At 48.9% G+C, this 24151-nt stretch overlaps 1 protein-coding gene across 1 annotated transcript in view; it reads right to left on the bottom strand.

The window, feature by feature from the left end:
- The window catches only part of LOC125342843 (cat eye syndrome critical region protein 2), a 77432-nt gene extending 57519 nt beyond the window's left edge, over nt 1–19913 (bottom strand). The window contains 1 exon segment of the mRNA XM_048335156.1: nt 19755–19913. Coding sequence (XP_048191113.1) covers nt 19755–19880 — 126 coding nt within the window. The 5' untranslated portion in view covers nt 19881–19913.
- Nucleotides 19914–24151: the final 4238 nt, after the last annotated feature.

Genomic DNA, 24151 nt, shown 5'->3' with positions numbered 1-24151 from the left:
GGAAGGAAGGAAGGAAGGAAGGAAGGAAGGAAGGAAGGAAGAAAATATTCCATGTCATAAAGCTGGGCACCAGTGGCTCACCCCTGTAATCCTAGCTACTCAGGAGGCTGAGATCTGGGGGTCATGGTTCAAAGTCAGCACAGACAAGAAAGTCCATGAGATTCTTCTCTCCAATTAACTACCAAAACCAGAAATGGAACTGTGGGTTCAAAGTTGTAGAGCACTAGCCTCTAGCACAGAAGCTCAGGGACAGTGTCCAGGCCCTTAGTTCAAGTCCCAGACTGTGTGTGTGCAGGTGCGTACATGTGCACACACATGCACACACAGTTTTGTGTCATAAAAATAGGGAAAAAGGCTAAATTTTCAGTTAATAGGGCAACAAGAGTAAGTAACTGAGGGGTTGGGTATTTAGCTTAGTGGATTATTTGGGTATTTAGCTCAGTGGAAGAGCACCTGCGAGGCCCTAAGTTCAGTCCTCAGCTGGAGGGGAAAGATAACTAATTAGTTGTACTATAAAGGTGAGCATATGGGGCTGGGGATATGGCCTAGTGGCAAGAGTGCTTGCCTCGTATACATGGGGCCCTGGGTTCGATTCCCCAGCACCACATATACAGAAAATGGCCAGAAGTGGTGCTGTGGCTCAAGTGGCAGAGTGCTAGCCTTGAGCAAGAAGAAGCCAGGGACAGTGCTCAGGCCCTGAGTCCAAGCCCCAGGACTGGCCAAAACAAAACAAAACAAATAAAGGTGAGCATATTTTGACATCAAGTGAGACCTCTTTTGTGCTGATCATGAGGCTTGATTTAAAATATTTTAAAAGTCTCTTACTGTTTAATTCTTTCTATTGATCACAAATATTGTAACACTAAAAGAAAGGACACCTTGTTAAGATAAAATGCATCTCAAAAGATGTCATAAAAGCAAGAACTCCCTCTACAAATCTCTAACAACCTACCACTGGAAAGCAGAAAGGAATACAAAGAAAGAAAGAATAAAAATCTGTGTCCAGATCGCAATGACCAGACACAAGAGAAAACTTGTAGGGAAAAATGAACCTGACTGCATACTATCAAGAGAGTGTGTGTGTTCTAGTACAGAGTGATTACAGTCCCAATAAGCTGCAATTTTAAAATGAAGGTTGAAGCTGCAGCAAGTAGATGAAAGGCGGCCTGTTCAACATTTGGTCCTGGAGTCCAGCAACTCTCAGCAGTTGGCTGGAGACTAAGCTGGGTTATCCTGTGGAGCTCCAACAAAGGGACAGCCCCCTCCCGACACTGCGTGAAACAATTTGATAAATGATTGCTCTGTCAAGGGACCCGGAGATGGAGACGTCTGGGAGCAGAAGGGGAATGTATCTAATTTAGGCCTGAGGGGGAAGGGGAAGGCAGAGTGACAGACAGAGCACTATCTCCTTGTAACACAAACATCTGACCCGAAAACTTTAGGAGTAAGCCCTACAAAACCCTACAGTACATGAACTGAAGCTTAATACTACAATATAAGGGAAACCTAGCACAGTTTGGCCCATCCCAAGTCACCTGGACTTTAGGGGGAACGTTTCCACCTTCCCAAACCCCAATTCTCTAGCCTCAAGTCCAAGCTTAAGTATTGCTCATGTTAGTTCATCTGGGGATGATATGAAAGTCAAAATCCTCAATGCCCTCAGCCCACTAGACTGTTGAGTGGGAACTATGAGTCAGAAGTACAGGAACCCAAAGCTTACTCTCAATTTAAGAAAAGAAGCAAGAAGCATCAATTGTCATGGGGGGGAGAAAAGAGGGGAGAGAGAAGAGAGAGGAGAGAAAGAAGAGAGAGGAGAGGATGGAGAGAGGATGGAGAGAGGAGAGGAGGGAGAGAGAAGAGAGGAGAGAGAGAGGAGAGGAGAGAGAGGAGAGGAGGGAGAAAGGAGAGGAGGGAGGGGGAGGGGAGGGGAGGGAGGGGGAGGGGGAGGGGAGGGGAGGGGAGGGGAGGGGAGGGGAGAGGGAGGGGAGGGGAGGGGGAATGTTAGATCACACCTGAAGCCCATGATGTCAATTCTTCCCTTGCTGTAGTGTGTGCACCAGTTATTTATACAACACTTCCTAACAGAAGACTAACTTTGGCTCCACAGATCTCTCAGCCTGGGGAAATCCACTGATGACAAACTTAGTCAACACAGAATATGAATTTATAAGTCACCTCTGAGAAAAAAAAAAGTTATCAGAACTGATTGCGCCAGCCTTGAAAACAGCTACACAAAGGATAGTGAATTAATTGAACATTCATGCAGTCAGCATGTGATAAAAAACAAAACTAGTAAGCAAGTTTACTAAAATTATACAACCAGGAACAAGCAAGCAACATGAAAGATTTATTAAACCAGGTGCTACTGGCTCATGCCGGCAATCTAGCCACTAGAGAGGCTGAGATGTGAGGATCTCGGTTCAAAGCCAGCCCAGGCAAGAAAGTCTGTGAAACACATCTCCACTAAACTACCCAAAAAGCCGAAGTGGGGATGTGGCTTAGGGAGAGAGCACTAGCCTTAAGTAAGAGAAGCTCAAGGACAGCACCCTGAATTCAAGCACCAAAACCTACACACCTACAAACACACACACACACTTCATTAACACAAATCTTTATATGTCACTTGAATTTTTATTGTGATAAACTAGAAATAAGTAATATTGAAGCTATAAGTAAAGTACTATAAGCTGGGGTGCTGGTGACCATGCTTGTAATCCTAGCTACTCAGGAGGCTGAGATCTGAGGATTGTGGTTCAAAGCCAGCCCGGAAAGAAAAGTACCCATGGTAATTACCCAATTAACCACTCAAAAACCACAAGTGATGGTTGGGAATATGGCCTAGTGGCAAGAGTGCTTGCCTCACATACATGAAGCCCTGGGTTCAATTCCCCAGCACCACATATACAGAAAACAGCCAGGGCCAGAAGTGGCGCTGTGGCTCAAGTGGCAGAGCACCAGCCCCAAGCACAAAGAGGCTGAGTGACAGGGCCCAGGCCCTGAGTTTAAGCCCCACAATTGACAAAAGTATTGTGTATTACATTAAAGGTACTCTTACAATAATATGTCGCACTAGTGTGCAAAAAAAAAAAAAAATCAAAGGCCAAATTAACTTTTACCTGCAATTAAGTATAATACCAACAGAGTAAAGAAGTTAGAATTTACTTCTGGTGTTCAGTAACCTTTGAGGATTACTGGTAATGCCTATGCTCTGGCCTCAGATCTAACTGATCACTGTATGTTTCTGAACATCATATTTAACAACTAGTGATCAGAAAGGTATCATATACACTAAAGGCATGTGACAATCATGAGAAAAAAAACACTATTTTTACTGGACTAAGCTAAAGGTTTGTTTCTTGAGGGTAAAAGAGCTAATGAATCTTATCACAGAAACAACATTATCTATGGACTTTCTAGACTTTTGGTTTGGGTTTTTTTTTTGCCATTCCTGGGGCTTGAACTCAGGGCCTGAGCACTGTCCCTGGCTTCTTTTTGCTCAAGGCTAGCACTCTACCACTTGAGCCACAGCACCACTTCCGGCTTTTTCTATATATGTGGTGCTGAGGAATTGAACCCAGGGCTTCAGGTATACGAGGCGAATGCTTTACCACTAGGCCATATTCTCAGCCCTGACTTTCTAGACTTTTAATGGATTAAACAAAATTGACAAAGCTGTGAAGGACCTCACTGGCTAATTCCCCAGCTAGCCTCCTCCTCAGGACACACAGCTCTTAAAAAGGTGCTAGCTAATGTATGTACGTCCTTATAAGACTACTGTCGACATACTGTGTAATGTCGACATTACATTTAAAGTCCTAGGCGAATTTTCTTTGGCGTAGGCCACGTGGCTACTGTCTATGTTCTTGGTACAATGGGTATTGTATATATGTCTGCCTGACCTAGGGAAAGGAAAGAAAAACAGGGTGTAAGATATCACAAGAAATGTACACACTGCCCTACTATGTAACTGTACCCTTTTTGCACAACACTTTGTCAAAAAAATTTGTTTAATTAATAAATAAATTTTTAAAAGGTGCTAGCTAGGCTTGCTAAATTGAGAAATAAGAGGCACTGCACTATGAGCCTCATTTTTTGAGACAAAGTAATTCTAATAAATGATTCACACAAGCATGCTTCTGCAGGCAGGTACAATAATACAAACCTGTATTCCCAGCTACATGAGAGGCTGAGACAGGCGATCACAATCTCAAGGCCAGCCCAAAAACACTGTGAGCTGCAGTCTCAACAAAATAAAGCAGCTGGGGTACTGGTGGCTCACACCTATAATCCTAGCTACTCAGGAGGCTGATATCTAAGGATTGTGGTTCAAAGCCAGCCCAGGCAGAAAAGGCTGTGAGATTCTTCAGTTAAACCATAGGAAAAGCTGGAAGTAGCACTGTTGTTCACGTTGTAGAGTGCTAGCCTTGAGCAAAAGGAGCCCAGGGACAGCACCCAGGCCCTGAGTCCAAGCCTCAAGACTAGCAATAACAAACAAAAATATGCTTTTCAATTATAAAACTATCTCTAAATCCTACCTTTCTTTCAAATCTTGCTTCTGTGGTCTGAGTTTTATTGTATTAATAAGTGAATCCCTAGCCAGGCACCAGTGGCTCACATCTGTAATCCTAGCTACTCAGGAGGCTAAGATCTTTGGATTGCATATTGAAGCCAGCCAACCCTGGCAGGAAAGTCACAACTCATCTCCAATTAACCAAAAAAGCCAGAAATGGAACTGTGGCTCAAGTGGCAGAGTGCTAGCCTTGAGTGAAAAAGCTCAGGGATAGCACCCAGGCCCTGAGTTCAAGCCCCAACACCAAAGCAAAGTATAATTTGGACTTGGGGTTTTTAAATCCCGAGCATTAAAATCTGAAGCAGCAGCCTAGCCCAGAGAGCAAGCCAGTAAAAGAGGAACTCTAATGGGCTAGGAATATGGCCTAGTGGCAAGAGTGCTTGCCTCGTATACATGAAGCCCTGGGTTCAATTCCCCAGCACCACATATATAGAAAATGGCCAGAAGTGGCGCTGTGGCTCAAGTGGCAGAGTGCTAGCCTTGAGCAAAAAGAAGCCAGGGACAGTGCTCAGGCCCTGAGTCCAAGGCCCAGGACTGGGGGGGAGAAAAAAAAAAAAAAAAAAGAGGAACGCTAATCAATCACAGACTGAAGATGGGAGCAGTGGAGTGGGTGAGGAGGGAGAAGGATGGAGATAAGTGTGATGAACTACAAGGGCTGAAAATAAACTGGCTGCTGGACACTGTCAGGCATGAGGGTGGGATACACATGCCAAGCAAAGAACGGACAAAAGACACACGGGAACAGAGAGCTCAGGTGCAGAAAGGTGGAGTCACTTCTGGAGACACTCGTCTGTATGTAATGTTTCTTGGGAACTCTTTGCTAAAGAATGTGAGCACAAGCTGGGTGCTGCACAGTTTGGGGGAGGGAGGCTTCCAAAGTTATTAGAGCTAGCACATGTTTGTATATGATGTGGGGGATGTGGGCATGGTGGAAAGGACAGATGGCTCCTTATGTCACATTCCTTCACCTAGGAGGATTTGTCTAGAACCGAAGCAAGAACTTTATAAAACCATAGGACTTTAGCGAGACCGAGAGTAGCGAAAGCAACCGCAGAGCCATACCTCCAATTAACCAGGAAAAAGCCACGAGTGAAACTGTGGCTCTCAAGTGGCAGTTACAGCTTTGAGTAAAAAGCCAAGCAAGAGGATGAGGCCCTGAGTGCTGCCCCAGTACTAGCCCTGGTACTGGCAAAGGAGTGCTGAGCACTCTCCCCTTCAGGTAAGTTGTACCATAAAAGCCAGGCATTACAACATACATTGGTAGTCCCAGCAATTCAAGAACCAAGGTAGAAGGGTCACTTGATCCCTGGAGTCTGGAAAACATGGAAAGACTCCACATCCTATAGGCACCAATACAAGTGAATACTAAATGAACTAATTGGCCATCATACTAGAATTCCGTATGCCCCAAATAGGGAGAGTGTAATGCCAAGTACTTTTTAAAGACATTTCAGAAATTAAACATCAGGAGCTAGAAATGTAGCTCAGTAGTAGAGTGTATACTTAATATGCCGAAGGCCTTGGATTCCATTCCCAGCACCACAAAAGAAGGAGAGAGGAAGGGGATTTTACAAACATAAATCTTATTATTGAGATCCAATGGTGACAGTTCCAGAACCGTATTTTGCAGAAGCAAATGGTTATTCCTCAGCACTTCTACTTATAATATAGGTAACACCAGTACCAGGTGGCACTGGTGGTTCGAGATCTGAGGATAGGGAGCCAGTCCCCAGCAGGCAGGCAAATACAGATGACTATCCCTAAATTAAGCAAGGGGGGTAGGGGGAAGTGGGTATGGGGGACTGGGAATGTGGCTTAGCAGTAGAGTGCTTGCCTCACATGTATGAACCCCTAGGTTTGATTCCTCAGCATCACATAAACAGAAAAGGTTGGAATAGGCACTGTGGCTTAAGTGGTAGAGCCTTGAGCAAAAGAAAGCCGGGGGGGGGGGGAGGGGCTGGGAATATGGCCTAGTGGCAAGAGAGCTTGCCTCGTATACATGAGGCCCTGGGTTCGATTCCCCAGCACCACATATACAGAAAACGGCCAGAAGTGGCGCTGTGGGTCAAGTGGCAGAGTGCTAGCCTTGAGCAAAAGGAAGCCAGGGACAGTGCTCAGGCCCTGAGTCCAAGGCCCAGGACTGGCCAAAAAAAAAAGAAAGCCAAGGGGATGGGAATGTGGCTTAGTGGGCAGAGTGCTTGCCTAGCATGCATGAAGCCCTGGGTTGATTCCTCAGCACCACATAAACAGAAAAGGCCAGAAGTGGTGCTGTGGCTCAAGAGATAAGAATGCTAGCCTTGAGCAAAAAGAAGCTAGAGACAGTGCTCAGGCCCTGAGTTCAAGGCCCAGGACTGCCCCCCCCCCAAAAAAAGAAGTGGGTATGATTCAAGTGGCTGAGCACCAAACCAAGGCAATCAATATACAACCCCAAAATTCTAGCTACTTAGAAAGGAAAGAATCTAAGTTCAAAGCTAGTTCAGCGAGAAGTCTAAGACTCCATCTCCAAATAAGCATCAAAAGCTGGGCTGTAGACATCAGTGAAGCGGTGGAGTAGCAGCCAAGGTGAAGCAAGACCACCACAAGGCCCTCAGTTTGAGCCACTGTACTGACAATATATATGGACACTATATATATGGACAATATATATGGGGGGGGTCAGTCATGGGGCTTTAACTCTGGGCCTGGACCCTGTCCCTGAGCTATACAGCTCATGGCTAGCACTCTACTACTTGAGCCACAGCACCACTTGAGTTAACTTGAGATAAGTCTCAGGGACTTTCCTACCCTGGCTTTGAACCACGATCCCAGATCTCAGTCTCCGGAGTAGCTAGGATTACAGGCATGAGCCCTGGGCACCCAGCCTGGAAACCCTTTTTTTTTAATTATGTATATATACACTGACCTACTATACAGACTCAAAATAATCACAAACCATCATTAATTTCTTGTTTTTTGTTTTCCCAACTGTTTTGTTCCTGCCTCAGCTGTGTAGTAGTGTAACTGCAGGATTGGGCCATCATAGCCAGCTACAACTTTGTGACGTTTTTAATGAACTTCCTTTTCAAGAGAAGGCTGTTTAGAATTTTTGACATTGACTTAACAGGGGTCTGGAATTCATTAGATAAATGGAGAACCTAATATAAGCCTTAAGATTTTCCTATCTTGTCTTGCACCTAACATTTCAAGTACATAATGTAGGATGATAATTACTAGTAGGGGAAACCTGCTTTCACATCCGATGTCCATTACATCACATTCTTGCACTCAGGGGAACTCCAGATGGATCTTTCACACTAGGTTGGACAGCAGGAACTGATGGACTCGTTCCAAAGTACTAAGCCACCATCTGTAGCCTTCTGTTAATTCTCTCCATATCATCTGTCCCATTCCCAATTCTTTCTATATACCCATTGCACAAGTAACCAAGATTTGTATTCCAGGTACCTCCTTCCCATAAAGCGGAAATAAATATAATATTGAATTATCCTTAACTAAAACAATGTTTTTACATTATTCTTGAAATCCTAAAACATTATTTAATGGCGAAAGCCATGCAGGGCACTTTAGAGTACAATACATGATGACTAATGACAAGAAATTTGTCATCAAATAATGAGAAAATTGTTTTAGGCCATGTTCTGCCTCTCTCCTGGTTCTAACCCCAATTCAGCCCACTATATGTTGTGTGATCTGTATATTAAACCTAAATTATCCTTAACACCTTTTCCAACTCTTATCTGTAGTTCTATAAACAGATCAAAGAAAAAGTAAATAGGACTTCCAGGATGTGCTGAAGTTACCTGTAAACAAAGAACATTCAAAAACCAAGTGAGAACCCAGGTGTGATGTCATATGTGTATGATCAACCCCAGAACTAGGAGTGGGGAACAGGGGAGGGTGTAGGTGTACTCAAGCAGGAGAATCCCAGTTTTTCAAAGACTGCCTAGGCTGCATAATGAGATAGTTTCAAATAAATACATATAAAATGCAGTCCCTGGTGGCTTTTGTTTCTGTTGTTTTTCTGTGTGTGTGTATATGCACACCAGCACACACAAACACACATGTGCATTATCAGTACTGGGGCTTGAGCTTGGGGCCTTTCACTCTCTGCTTTTTTGCTCAAAACTGGCGTTCTACCACTTGAGCCTAACCTCCACTTCTGGCTTTTTGCCAGTTATTTGGAGATAAGACTCTCACATCTCACAGATTTGTCTCTGTGGGCTGGCTTGGAACCACAATCCTCAGATCTCAGCTTCCTAGGTAGCTAGGAATACAGGTAGGCATGAGACACCAGTGCCCAGCTATTATTTCTTGCTTTGAGACAAGGTCTTATTACATGAACTAGAATTCACTATGTAGTAGCCTAGGCAAACCTCAAACTCACAATCCTCCTGCCTCAGCTTCCCTAGTAACTGGTGGGATCACAAAGAAATACATACACACACCCTGGTCACAGCCCTGCTTTTAGAAATTATTTTTCACCTGTTCATTCATTCAGTAAATATTTACTGAGTCAACATACAGAGAATATGACAGGTCCTGTGGATACAAGTGTGAAAAGGATTAGATCCCTGATAGAAACCATATTCTTAGGGAACCACATTCTTAAGAGAGAAAACAAACTGAAGAAAAAAAGAAGGAAGAAATGAGTGGCAAGTCAGCGAGTAGCTGAGTTGGGAAAGTGAGGTGTGAGTACCATAAACAAGAGATAGTAGTAATGATAGTAGCAGTGGGAAATTACATTATTCTCAATAAAAGGAACTGGTCAGGAGGGGGGGAAATGCAGTGAACAAGACTGGCTTTAAGAGTTTCTCAGGGGCTGGGAATATGGCCTAGTGGTAGAGTGCTTGCCCCATATACGTGAAGCCCTGGATTCGATTCCTCAGCACCGTATACATAGCCACCGTATACAAAGCCACAAGTGGCGCTGCGGCTCAAGTGGTAGAGTGCTAGCCTTGAGCACAAAGAAGCCAGGGACAGTGCTCAGGCCCTGAGTCCCAAGCCCCAGGACTGGGGTTGGGGGGGGGGGAGTTTCTCAATTTTAAATTAGTTTATTCTGAGGGAATTATTTGGAGGTGATTTTAAAGTTTAATATTAAAATGTGAAATGATGATAGTAATTATGGCCCCATCACTCCCCTATTTTCATATTTTTGGGGGGGAGTAAGGTTATGGATGGAAGGAGGGGCAGGATGCATGCACAGTCTGCTGTGACATGTTAGGCTCAGGTTCCTCAATTACCTACTTCCAAGACAGAAAATTATCCCAGAAAATCTACCTAAGGAGTGTGGGCTGCAAATCAAAGTGAAAAGCAGTATATAAGATTAACAAAATTCAACTGTTTAAACCTGCCACACACCCTTCCCTTCATAAAGGTCATGTGAGGTCAGGAACTTTAAAGGAGAAAATACATCCTATCCTCCATATATTTTTGTATACTAATTCCAAGCCAGCATATGAATACCACTCAGTATACAAGAAGAGCATTACTGTAAGGGGTCACTTACTCTGTGAAGAAACTGTCGGCAAAGGTTGCTGATTTCACACAACCTATTTACACAAATTCCAGGATTTAGCACCTACCTTAATGCAGGCCAGAACTCTACCCCTCCTCCACCAACCCCAGAGCAAGTCCCAGGACATCAGGAGAGGAACACAACAATGGAGTGAAGAGAAAACAAAGAGGGGGCGGGGGTTTCAGGACTTAACCCCAGCTGAGAAAGAGAGAACAAGGTTGTGGTTCAGAGGGCAAGAATGCTTGCCTAGAATTTGGATTCTGGCTTCAATACTTCACACCATGAGAAGATGAGCCTTTGGCTCTTAATCTGTGAGGACCAAATAAAACAGCCCAGATGGAAGACAAGACTATGAGATAGGTACATCCACAGGTAAGAGGATAGCATTTCCTTGATGTCCTGTAATGTATTTATTTCCTCAAGAAGCTCAAGCTCTTCACAGAAATATACTAGTCTGCGTAAGTCACCATCACAGTACCATCTTCTCCAGAAACCATCTATCCATAAGCCATCTTGATATCTTTGCTTAAGAATCAAATGAAGGGGCTGGGGATATGGCCTAGTGGCAAGAGTGCTTGCCTCGTATACATGAGGCCCTGGGTTCAATTCCCCAGCACCACATATACAGAAAACGGCCAGAAGTGGCGCTGTGGCTCAAGTGGCAGAGTGCTAGCTAGCCTTGAGCAAAAAGAAGCCAGGGACAGTGCTCAGGCCCTGAGTCCAAGCCCCAGGACTGGCCAAAAAAAAAAAAAGAATCAAATGAAAGTCAAGAAATCACAAAAAGGGGCTGGGAATATGGCCTAGTGGCAAGAGTGCTTGCCTCGTATACATGAGGCCCTGGGTTCAATTCCCCAGCACCACATATACAGAAAATGGCCAGAAGTGGCACTGTGGCTCAAGTGGCAGAGTGCTAGCCTTGAGCAAAAAGAAGCCAGGGACGGTGCTCAGGCCCTGAGTCCAAGCCCCAGGACTGGCCAAAAAAAAAAAAAAAAAAGAAATCACAAAAACTACTAGAATTCTGTAACTTGGGAATTGATGGAAAAATGGATATGTATGTGTCCCAAATACATACAAACAACGCGCGCACATATACACCTCCAACTTAAGTCCTGAACTTTTGACCTGGTCACAGCTGAGCCCCTCCACAGCCCACCACGGCACCATGCTCAAGAGATCTGACAGGCAATGGCAGCAAAGCCATCACCCCCCTGCCCCAACAGCACAAAGCAGCCAGCCTGCCCCGGGAGGCTTTTATAGAAAGACCCAGGCAGCTTCACATCTCCCTCCCCAAACACTCTTCTTTCCTTTAATAATTCCCCAAGAAAGGAAAAAAACACACACAAAAAAAACCCTAACATCTGTTTCCCAGGTTTCTGACCTGTACAACTGCTGCTGGCATGCAAATCTGAAAGCAACCTCAACTTCCTTCAATTTCTCTAAATGTGAATTTAGCGGAAATAAAATCACTACCTCATGGTGTCCTACTGGCACCTAGGAGGTAGAGTGAGGGATGCTACCAAACATGCACCAGAGGGGTAATCCGCCCCTCCGCAGTTTTAGCAATCAATCTCCTCAACCCTGAAGACATCCTATGCTTGCATCTGTCTTGCTTTACAATTGATGTAAATTCAGTCTTGCTTAATTTTGTGGAACACTATCAGAAAAGCCTAAAATACAACTTGGCAGCTCTCAGTACAAGCAACCATCTGCCCTTTGATCAGGTAAGATTCAGGGCTGGATTCCTGGTGTCTTAGGGGTCCAGAATGAGGACTGGCAGACCGCTGAAAACATGCATGTGTAAAGGTAAAAGTGCAGTGTACACAGAGAGACCTGGAGTGAATGGGGGGGGGGGAGGTGCAGCCAAGCTGCTAACTAGTTGGCATGATAAACACATTTTCCTCTTTATGGAACCCAGGGCTTCCTGTAGCACATCTACCATTATGCCACATGCCCTGTCCTGGAGCTCATTTTGAAAAGGGAACCACAAACAAGTTGGATTCCAAGTTGAGACCTTTGCCATTAACTGGAGTTGTGAGCTTAGGTAGATGGTTTGGGTTTCAGATGGCTCAGCAGTGCAAGAATTGTGTTAGATGAACCCTAGGACTTTCATGACTTTAGGAGTATTTATGAGCATGCATAGCAAGCATGGTTAAGGCTGTGGGTTAGAATCCATACCACCAAGGGATGTTCTACCAAATGAAACTTACAAATCCATCCTCAGTGTGTCTAAACTATGGATTTTTCTTCTTTCTGTTCAATCTCCAAATTACTTTTAAAGTAGCTTCCAAGGCTTGAAGATTAACCTTTTCTTCAATTAAACCTAAAATCCTGAGGAACTCTGGAGGACGAATGTCTTAAAACTATCTTTACTCTTCTTTCACTCCTCTTTATTCAGTTGTATTTGAGTTCCTTATACCTAGAACCTAGAATAAAACCCACATCTAGTTTGTGGTGCCTTTCCTTTGGAACCTTGTTTGAAATTGGTACCTTTCCAGATAGCTGTGTCACACTCCCTCATACTTTTATTTTTCACTGGGTGCTGTTCTTTGCTTCTATGTTGTGTCATCTTCACATTAGCCTCTAGCAAACACTAGTCCACTTCTGTTGAAAACATGGGCTCAGTGTTTTTCTTTCTCAGTAGTTCTTACTGTTGACAAAGGAATGTCTAAGCAGAGGGCTCAGGATCTTACAGAGGTTCTCTCCTGTTCAGGATTCTCAACTTGGCAATGGTATTTGGGCCACACACCTCTTTGTGGGAAGCAGCACCATATATTAAACTACAATAACCCATACCTTAAGGTATGGTCCTCACTCAGTACGCCTCCCTGGGCTTCTTTTCTTTTCTTTTTTTTTTTCCTTTACCAGTCCTGGGGCTTGGACTCGAGGCCTGAGCACTGTTGCTGACTTCTTTTTGCTTAAGGCTAGCACTCTACCTCCTCTTGAGCCACAGAACTACTTCCAGCCTTTTCTGTTTATGTGGTGCTGAGGAATCGAACCCAGGGGTTCTTGCACCTAGTCAAACACTCTACCACTAAGCCACATTCCCAGCGCCACACACCCCCACACACACACACTTCCTTTCTTATGACCCTTTCACATACTTCGTCCAGTACTTACTGATTTATTTACCATCTGTCTCATTCCCCTAAAAAGAAGGTAGGTATTTTTGTGTTATGTTTACAAGTTTCACCCCTAGCATCTAGTGGGCCTGCCTAACACATAAAGAGTGCTTTTAAGTATTTATTGAAAGAAACATGAACTCAGCTGGGTGCTGGTAGGTCAAGCCTATAATCCTAGCTACTCAGGGAAGCTGAGATCTGAGGATGGCAGTTCTAAGCCAACCCCAGACAAGAGGGTCCATGAGACTTTTTTTTTTTTTTGATCGGTTGCTGGGCTTAACTCAACACCTGGGTGCTGTCCTGAGCTTTTGCCACTCAAGGCTAGCACTCTACCACTTTGAGCCACAGCACTTTTGGTTTTCTGATGGTTAAGTGGAGATTAGAAACTGCCAGACTTTCCTGCCTGGGCTGGCTTCAAACCTCGATCCTCAGATCTCAGCCTCCTGAGTATTCTATTCACCAGCATCTGGCTTTCCATGAGAAGCCAAAGTAGAAGAGAGCCACTAGCCTTGAGCAAAAGAGTTCAGGGACAGAGTTCAAGGCCCACAACCAATTGGGGTGGGGGGAGGGGGGAATATGACAGTGTCCCCTGCATTTAGTTTCAGTAGAAAGCTTAAAAAAGATCTTCTGGACAGGTACTGGTGGTCATGCCTATAATCCTAGCTACTCATGAGGCTAAGATCTGAAAATAACGGTTCAAAGCCAGCCAGGGCAGGAAAGTCTATGAGACTCATCTCCAATTAATTAACTGCCCAAAACCCTGAGCTGGGCTCAAGTGGTAAAGTACTAGCTATGAGCAAAAAGACTAAGGGACAGTACTCAAGCTGAGTTCAAGCTCCGGTACCAGCACACACACAAGAAACAAAGAAAGGGGGAGAGGGAGGAGGGAAGGAAAACAGTAAAGAGAAAGAGAGAGAAAGGACAACTGGTCTCTGGTGACTCGCGCCTGCAGATCCTAGCTACAGAAGGCTGAGATCTGAAGATCACAGTTCAAAGCCAGCCCAGGCAGGAAAGTCTATGAGGCTCAAGGGTTAAGAGTGCCAGCCTTGAGCAAAAAAAGCTCAGGGACAGCCCAATCCCTGAGTTCAAGTCCGAGGACCAGTACATATATATACATATATATACACACACATATATATATACATATATACATATATGTTTCAATTAAAATACCTCCCTGAGGATGTAGTTCAATAGTACAACACCTGCTTGTCTAGCATACTTGAGACTCTCTTGATCCCTAGCACTGTCACTAAAAAAAAAAAAAAAAAGTACAGGTTTCCTCACTCAGCCCAGCATGAAATCATGAAACGAATATGCTCATCAGGGCTAACTTACTATTTCCTGTAGTTGAGCCCTCTTAAACATTTGAATGATTGTAACGTCTTTCAGAATTTGATTAAAATGTTAAGAATCAAGCACACTGCCATCCAATTGTGTACAAGTATACTACCTCAAAAATCTATGGCCCATCCCTTGGCACCAGGTTTAGGAACTGTTGATGGTATTTTTAAGTTCCTCCTAACAACCTTTAGAACTTATTTTAATGTGTGAACCCATGGCTTGTGCTCCCAGTAAATAGTTCGTCCAAGGAAACACCAAGTATAACATTCAAGACTCAGTATATTACACCCAAGTGATCATGCCGGTTAGGTAAGGGACTTTAAACCACACAAAACCACAACTAGAGCCCAACACCAACCAGTGGCTTGTGTCTATAATCCTAGCTACTAAACAAGCTGACTGCTGAGTATCAAGGCTACAAGCCAATGAGATACACTAGAAGAAAAGTTCAAGACACTTTTTTTTTTTTTTTTTTTTTTTTTTGCCAGTCCTGGGCCTTGGACTCAGGGCCTGAGCACTGTCCCTGGCTTCTTTTTGCTCAAGGCTAGCACTCTGCCACTTGAGTCACAGCGCCACTTCTGGCCATTTTCTGTATATATGGTGCTGGGGAATCGAACCCAGGGCTTCAAGTATACGAGGCAAGCGCTCTTGCCACTAGGCTATATCCCCAGCCCCTCAAGAGACTTTTATCTGCAATTAACAGGCTCCAGTGGAAGAGAGCCAGCCATGAGTAAAAAAAAGCCTAGTAAGACTCCAAGCCCAAAGTTTAAGCCTCAGTACTAGCAAAAGGAAAAAGGAAAAAAGCAGGGGTGGGAAGGTGGCTTAGTAGTAGAGTGCTAGCATGCATGCAGGTTCAATTCCTCAATACCACGTACACGGAAAAAGCCAGAAGTGGTGCTATGACTCAAGTAGTAGAGTGCTAGCTCTGAGCAAAAGAAGCTCAGGGACAGTGTCCAGGCCCCAGTTCAAGCCCCAGGACTGGCCAAAAAAAAGGCCCAAGTAGGAAGAAACAGCAAAGCCAAAAATCAGGTTCTTAAAGACAAGACGCTTATAACAAAGATACAAGGCAGTCAAATTATTTTGATCACACTGCTCCTATAAGAATGATTCTATGATTTCCAGTTCCTAGAGGTAGTGAGACACCTTTCATGATTAACCTTAGATCAGAGCAAAAATCTCCCTTAATCAAGTAAGGTACTAGTTGCTGAGGAAAGCACTTCATTAGGGTTGAGTGCTAAATCTTCAAAGAAACCAATTAACCTTTTTCTCCCTTTGGAGTCAACAAAATGTACTCAACCTAACCACTAGAATATTAAACAATTACAAAATACTAGATTAAATAAAGTATAATACAATCTGGGGACGCACACCTGTAATCCTAACTATTCAGGAGGCTGAGATTTGAGGATCACAGTTCAAGCCAGCCAGAGCAAAAAAGTCCATCTCCAATTAACCACCCCAAAACCTAGTCGAGCTGTGCCTCAAAGTGATAAGAGCACTAGATTGCTTTGAGCACAAAATCTCAGGGACAGCACCCAACCCCTGAGTTCAACCCCATGAACAACAAATAAATATACAAATGCTGCTTTGAGCTACTCATTAACTGCTTATCTTCTGACACAACAGTTATGAGCTTGATAATATCTACTTTAAAGCACATAGTAGGTAATGATGCCAACAATTGAATTCAGTGTCACTAACCCACTGTCTTAACTATACACATACTTCAGTCGCCTCTGAAAAAATAAAAATCCCTACTGTATAGCACAACTACATTGTAAATATATTTAGGAGCTTCTAAATAGGATACAATGTTAAAAGTTTTTATCTCATTGGTGATAATGGGTTATTTCAAATTATATTCAAGCTTTATATAACTTTATGCACTTGTGTGTGTGTGCGCACGCGCGCGCACCCAAGCCCCTACTGGGGCTTTAACTGAGGGCCTGGGCACTATCCTTGACCTTCTTTTGCTTGAGGTTAGCACTCTTATTATTTGAGTCCCAGATAAGAGTCTCACTGACTTTCCTGCCCAGTTGGCTTTGAATCACTGTCCTCAGATCTCAACCTCCAGAGTAGCAAGGTTTACAGCCACCTCCGCCTGACAACTTTATGTATTATTTTTAAAACCACAAGTCGTAAACAATTTAAGGCATCATTAACTGTATACAGATTTTTTGACTGATGATTACAGAACACTTTATTTAGGGCACAGCAACATGAAAGTCCTTAGACTTAGCTCCAAGCCAGGTGCTGGTAGTGCAGGCCTGTAATCCTAGCTACTCAGGAGGCTGAGAGCTGAGGACCTTGGTTCAGAGCCAACCAGGGCAGGAAAGTCTGTGGGACTCTTATCCCCAATAAACCATCAGAAAATCGGAAATGGCGCTGTGGCTCAACTGGTAGAGTGCTAGCCTTGAGCTGAAGAGCTCAGGGAAAGTAAGTCTGTGCCCAGGCCCAAAGTTCAAAAAAATCTCCAAATGAAAAGTCAAGGGGCTGAGGAGGTAGTTTAATAGTACAAGTCTAGCATATATGAGACCATGGGTTCAATTTCCCAGCACCAGGAAAAAACAGTATGTTTCTTCTGAAGAAATCCTTCTCTATTCAAGGTTGCTAACAAAGTAAAAATATTTTTTACATACCAATATAAAAACATCAGCCCTTCAAATATATGACATTGCTTCATATTAGATAAATAAAAGCCAAGTTTTGAGGATTCTATAAATCCAAACGTTCAGCCAGGTGATCAAGAAGGGGGGGGAGGTCAGAAAGAAAAAGGGGTGTGTGTGTGTGTGTGTGTGTGTGTGTGTGTGTTTTGTCCCACAGGTGAAAACTGGCTTCCTAAAAAAACAAAAAAAACCAAACTGTTCAGCTGGCACCAATGACTCACATTTGTAAATCAGTTACTCAGGAGACTGAGATCTAGAGGATCTCGGTTCAAAGCCAACCTGAGCAGGAAAGTCTGTGGGACTCTAACCTCCAACCACCAAAAAGTCATTAGTGGAGCTCTGACTTAAGTGGTATAGGCTTGAGCACAAAAGCTCAGGGCCAGGCCCTGAATTCAAATCACAAGAATGACACCAAAAAAAAACAAAAAGCCAGGCTGGAGGCAGAGCTCAAGTGTGACAAAAGAAATTGAGAAGCCTTGAGTTCAAGCCTCCATTGGGGAAGAAATGATATCCAACTTTTTTTTTTAGGAGTTAACACTTAGAAACCACACACAAATTTACCTTTTCAGGTCAGAAGGCGAAATTTATAGGTTGCTGTAAACATGCTGTGAATATATAAGACAAAATGAGTTACCTCTACTTTTCCATCAACAAAAGGGGAATGTTTTCTCACGGAAATTCTTAAAATGGATCCTTTAGTAATCCAGCTTCCTCTCAACTTTCTCTTGAAAGGAACAAAAAAGCCTAGGGTGCAAGATTACCAACACCCAAGATGGCACTGTCACAAGCAACGTCTTCCACAACAGCCACCATTTTGAGCAAGGTTTAGACACGTCTTGATTCTTGGACCAACTAAGGAAATTCAGGACATATCGGAATAATGGTCATAAACCTCTTGACTTTCCCCAAAGCTTTACTCTCAGATTCCTCAGCCAATATTTATGTTGGCTCACCCCCCCCCCCCCGCCACACACACACACAAAATGATAAAAATCACGCTTGGTACATCCTCGTCAAACTGAAAACAAACTCTGTGATGGATGCTTGGTAAAGTGCCTCCTAAGTTATATTTCACCTCCCTGAAAACCTGAAGAAGCCTGCAACTTAATCGCATTGTTTAATCAGCTTAAGGGACTCCGGCGAGTGGCCCCCACGTAGCTGCCGCCTTCGTTCCCCTCCACGCTCCCGTCCCAGCCTTTTGATGTTTTCATCTTCCCGATTTCATTAACCCCGCGCCACCGGAGCACGTTTCCCACACCCCATTCACAGGAGAAGCGAAGGATCTGTGGGCACCGGGGAAGACGACTCTAAAAATAAAGGTGAGGTTTCAAAAGAGCCGAGGAGCAGACGGGCTGGAATCCATCCGAACGTGGCGGAGAGCGGGGGGCAGGGAGGCAGGCGCCCCTCCGGAAGAGGGGTTCCTAATTCCCATCACTGAATCCGCGACCCTTCCCGAGAAGGGAGGACAAAAACGCACCAAGTTTCCAGTTCCTTTCTCCGAAGGAAAAAAAAGGTGAGGTCCCGACGCGGGCTGCCTGGGGAAAGCTGGAAGCCGGCGGCCGGCCGGCCAGCCGCTCCGCACCTCCTCGCGAAAATAAAAACAAAAATTAGAAGCGGGGGGGGGGGGGGCGCGGGCCCCGCGGCTCGTGCGGCTCCGCGCCGCCTCCGTCCGCGCCGCGCCCGCCACCCGCCCGGCCTCCGGGACCCTGGGGCTGCCGCGCCGTCCTCACAAAGCCCGGGTCCGGCCGTCCCCGGCGCCCGGCCGGCCGCCCCTCGCCGCCCGCCGCGGGGATAATGGTGGCCAGCCGCCTCCCAGAGCCCCGCGGAGAACGAGCGCGGCCGGCGGAAAATAACGGCGTCCAACTTTCCCTCCGCGGCCCCGGGCCGCCAGGGAACGCGGTTCTCCCGCCGGGGCGCCCGGAGCCCGGGCCCCGACTCCGCCCGCCCGAAGTTGGCCCCGAGCGCCCCCGAGTCGCGACCTCCCAGCGCGCGCCCCGCCGGGGGCGGACGAGGCCGGGACCCGCGGCCTCCTCCTCCCCGGCCCCGCGCCCCCGGCCCGGCTCCCCCAACGCCCGCGCCGCCCGCCGCCCCCGGCGCCCCGAGCCGTCCCCGCCCGAGCAGCTGTTCACCGCCTCAAAGGCACCGCGGCGGGGGGCGCGCGCCCCCGTCCCCGCCCCGCCGAGTCTCGCAGAGCCGCCCGGTCCCGGTCCCGGTCCCGGTCCCGGCCCCGGTCCCCCCGCGACAAAAGCAGGCTCGGCTTCCCGGACCGCGCGCGGGCGCCGCCGCCACCGGCGGACGTCCAGGCGGCACGCGGAGGGCCGCCCGCACTCGCCACCGGCCGGGAGTAGCGGCGGCCCCCGCCCGCCCGCCCGCCCCCCCACCCCGGCCCTCCGCTCCCTCCCTCCCGACGCCCCGGGGACCGGGCGAGCGAGGGCGCCCGCCCGCCGCTCCGCCCGCCCCGGCCCCGAGCCGAGCGCCACGGCCCGGGCTCCCTCCCTCACGACGGCCCCGGGGAGCGAGGGCGCCCGCCCGCCGCTCACCTCGATCTCGAAGTCCGGCAGGCGGAAGGCGGTGCGGAAGAGCGAGCAGAAGTGCGCGATGGCCGGGACTTCCCACCACGAGCGGAGCTCGCCCAGCCCCGCCGCGCCGCGCTCCTCCGGGCACATCTCCCCGCCGCGCCGCGCCCGCGCCCGGACGGCGGACGGGCGGGCGGACCAGCTCGCTCGCCCCGACTGCGCGGCGGCGGCGGCGCCTCAGCGCCTCGCTCCGACTCCCGCCGCCCGCAGCGCCTCGGCGCCCGCCTCGCGGACTCCCGCCGCGGCCGCTGCTTCGCGCGACCGGCTGAGGCGCGCGGCTCCACCGGGCCGGGCCGGGCCGGGCCGCGCCGGGCCGGGCCGGGCGGGAGGCGGCGGGGCCGAGTCTCCGAGGCGGCCGCGGCTCCGACGGTCGGCGGGGTCCGCGCTCGCCCCGTCCCGCGGCGGCGCTGCGGCCGCCCCCGGTCCCGCACAATATAATCCACTCAGCGCCGGGGAAAACAGATGGGGCCGGGGGCGGGGCCGAGGCGGGGGGCGGGGCCGCCACGCGGAGGGGCGGGGCCTGCGCGCCACCACAACAACCCCGCCCCCACCCTGCGCCGGCGGCGCGCGGGCGGGCGGGCGGGGGGAGGGGCGGGGAGGAAGGGGCGGGGCTGGGGCGGGAGGGGGAGGGGCGGCGGGCCGGGGCCCCTGCCGCCCGAGGGGCCCGCGGCGCCTCCCCCGGCCGCTGCCCGGAGGGGCGTCCGCGCGCCGCGGCCGGGGCGGGGGAGCTCGCCGGCTCTCGCGAGGCCCCGCGGGGTCTCCCCGCTCCTACCCCCCGCCCCCGCCCCCGGCCGCGGCCTTTTAAAGCGCCCTCGGGGCGGCGCGGCCCCGGCACGCACGTGTGGGACGGCGGGGCGCGGGGCGCGGGGCGCGGGGCGGATGCCGCGCTCCGGCGCCCGGGCCCCTGCGGGGACCGCGGCCCCGCGGAGGTCCCGGGCCGGTCCGCGCCACCCGGAGCCCCCGGCCGAGGCGAGGGGGGCGGCGGCCGGGAGGGGCCGCGCTGTGCGGTCAGGGGGGCGGACGGGGCCGGGCGCGGGGACGCGGGGGCGGTGGGGCCCCGCGCGCCTCCGGCGGGGAGCGTGCCCCGGGGCCCGGGCTCCCGGGGCGGAGTTCGCGACCCCGCCGCTCCTGAAACGCCGTCCCCGCCAGCACCGCCCGACGTGGCGAGAGCCGCACCGGCTGCCCGCCGCCCGCCGAGCTCGGTGCTCGCGGGACGGTCCTCCCCCGCGTGGGGCGGCCACCCCGGAGACCGACCCGGGCCTCCCCGTCCCGAGCCCGTCACGGGGAAGGGTGGCAGGCTCCCGTGCCGCCCGTCACGCCGCCTAGGCCACGGCCCACCCCGCGCGCAGCTCCTCCCGGCGCTCCCAGCCGCCGTCGCCCAGCGCCACCCGACCTTCTCCACTGACCTCTCAACCGCCGCCCGGGAGTGATAGGTTGTTCACAATACCGGACGCGGAAAGGTGAGGAGGCGCTGTGTTCATGTGGAGGATGCCCACTGAGCCCCCCCCCCCACTGGAGGTGCCCCGGCCCTGCCCCCTGAGCCCCCCCCACTGGAGGTGCCCCCGGCCCTGCCCCCTGAGCCCCCCCCCCCACACTACAGTTGGGCCCTGCCTCTGAGGGAGGTGCCCCGGCCCTGCCCCCTGAGCCCCCCCCCCCCCCCCGCACCACAGTCGGGCCCTGCCTCTGGAGGTGCCCCGGCCCTGCTCCCTGAGCCCCCTCCCCGCACCACAGTCGGGCCCTGCCTCTGGAGGTGCCCCGGCCCTGCCCCCTGAGCCCCCCCCCCCCCCCGTGGCTCAGCTTGCCCTCCACCCCTGGAGCCGTGCCTCTAGCCCTGACACACCACCCCGCCAGGCTCCTTGGACCCATTCCTGAAAGTGTAAGAACTGTTAGAGAGTGAGTTAGATTATTTCCCCCGAAAGTGTCCTAAGACAAAGCTTTACTCTGGCTGAACCTCGTCCCTGAGAGGAGAGCTTGAACTAAATGGTCCCTGGTTCCATGGCTCTCACCTTGACCACAAAGCCGGATTCGCCTCCCGAAGATTCTCCCGTTACTGTTTTTGGCAATACTAGGGTTTGAACTCAGGACCTTTTGGTTTCCAGGTAGGTGCTCTACCACCGGAGACATACATAGCTCCTTTTTGCTTTAGTTATTTTTCTAATACGGTCTTCTATTTTTGCCTCAGCCTTGAAAGACAATCCTATAAACTCCTTTCCTAAGTAACTTGGATTCTAAGTGAGATCCACCATGCCTAGGTTGTTGGTTGCTAACTTTCTGCCCAGAGTGGTTATCCATCTCACACCCTATCTCTGCCTCCTTGAGCACCACTTCTGGTTTTTGAGTGGTCAATTGGAGATAAAGAGTTTCACAGGGATTTTTCTGCCGGGACTGGCTTCTAACAGCAATCCTCAGCTCTCAGCCTCCTGAGTAGCTATATCATAGGCATAGGTGTACTACCACAATGGCCCCATTCTTCAATTTTAAATTAAGGGGCGAGGATATAGCTCAGTGATACAGCGTTTGGCAAACATTTATTAGACTTTAATCCATAGTATCACATACATACAACACACATATATATAATTAAATTCAATCATGTCACTTATCTACTCAAAATTTAGTGACTCCCCTTTATTCATGAAAATCCCAACTCCTGTAGATGCTTATTTAAGACCAGCCTTATCTGCCGCCATTCCTTCCCAACCTGGGCTGTTTGACTCCTGCCAAACTGGTCCATTCACCTATGGGGTCACCCTGCCTCCTCCCTTCTGGCTGGGCCATTAACTTGCTGGGAAAGACCTGCAAAGCTCAACTCCTCATCCTGCCCAGAACTCACTTCCTTGAGGAAGTGTTCCTGAAACGCCCTAGCTTGGGGGAGCTGCAAGCTCCCTTAGGAGGGAGTGCGGACATGACTCACCTGCCAGGTGCTTCCTTGTCTCATCTCTGCTACCAATTTTGGAGTGGCACTTAAGTCTTTTACTGTGACTGGAGGTGCCCTTTCTTCTCAGTTAAGAGTATACTTGCAGGGCCGGTCCCCCCCCCCCACGTGTGCCAACTAAGTGACTAATTTGTATAATGATGACATAAGTCATGCCTTGTACCACAAGAAATTCAGGCTGAGTTGCCAGTGGCTCATGCTAGTAATCCTGGCTACTCAGGAGGCTGAGATCTAAGGACTGTGGTTCAAAGCCAGCCTGGGCAGAAAAGTCCTGATGAGCCTCTTATCTCCTAGTAACCACCTAAAAAACAGAGGTGGCGCTGTGGCTCAAAGTGGTAGGATCCTTGAGCAAAAGAGCTCAAGGACAGCACCAAAGACATGAGTTCAAGCCCCATATCAAACAAAAAAAAAAGTGGTAGAGTGGTAGCCTTGTGCAAAAAGAGCTCAGGGACCATACCCAGGCTCTGAGTTCAAGGCCCAAGACCAACAACAAACTACGTATAGGCCTACTATGACTTACTTACCTCCCTCCCTTGCCCCCTCTTCCTCCTCTCTTTTACTCCTTCCCTCCTTTCCTTTCTCATCTCAGTGCCTTCTTCCCCTCACCCTCCCTCCTTCCCTGCATTGTTTGAGGAAGATAGTATTAGAGATTACAGGATATAATGTATTGACAAAGTTTAAGATAAAAGAAATATATGGAGTTTGAGCTTAATGGTGGAATACTTGCTGAGTACGAAAAATAAAAATAAGAGCCAAAGTCACTTACTTTGGCCAGGTATGATGGGCTTCATGCCTAAATCCCAGCACCTGGGAGGCTGAGGCAGGAGGGCTGGTAGGCACAGGTCCAACCTGTGCTATGTCCCAAGATTCTGTCAAAAAATTAAAATTACAAATTAAAACATCCGTTTGAATACACAATCTGGCCTCAGAAGTTCTTCGATGCTCCCTTTTAAAATGCTTCCCTTTCTAGGGGTTTCTATTTGCTTTCCACTAGCCCACGGCTCTTCTTGGCCACACCTTTCCTCAGATCCCCTTTAGGACCAGGTCTTTTCATTCCTGCCCCTTGGGCTGTGAGGCTGCCCCATGCCAAGGCAACAGCATACAGCCCTCGGGATGTTTGCCCTTACGACTGATTATTCGATACTGCCATAAGTGTCTGGCACAGAAACCCCTCCTGACCCTGCTGAAAGGCTGAAGCAGGCACCCAGGCTCCACCAGCTCAGACCAGAGCTGGGATACATCTTGCGGAGTTTGGAGTTTTAGGGGTGGAACTTAGGGTCTCAGCCTGGCACAGTATCTCAGCACTCTACCAATGAGCTACACTCCCAGCCCACCAATACTGCTTGACCGCCACCCCACACAGCGATTAAAAGAGATTATAACAAAGGTTAGTGAACTTAGAACGCCATGGTTGAGCCTCATAGGG

This window comes from Perognathus longimembris, chromosome 27 (genome assembly GCF_023159225.1).
Source record: "Perognathus longimembris pacificus isolate PPM17 chromosome 27, ASM2315922v1, whole genome shotgun sequence".
Classification (NCBI taxonomy): domain Eukaryota; kingdom Metazoa; phylum Chordata; class Mammalia; order Rodentia; family Heteromyidae; genus Perognathus; species Perognathus longimembris.
Note: the sequence above shows the minus strand (reverse complement) of the source record. Positions and strands in the feature narration are given on the sequence as shown.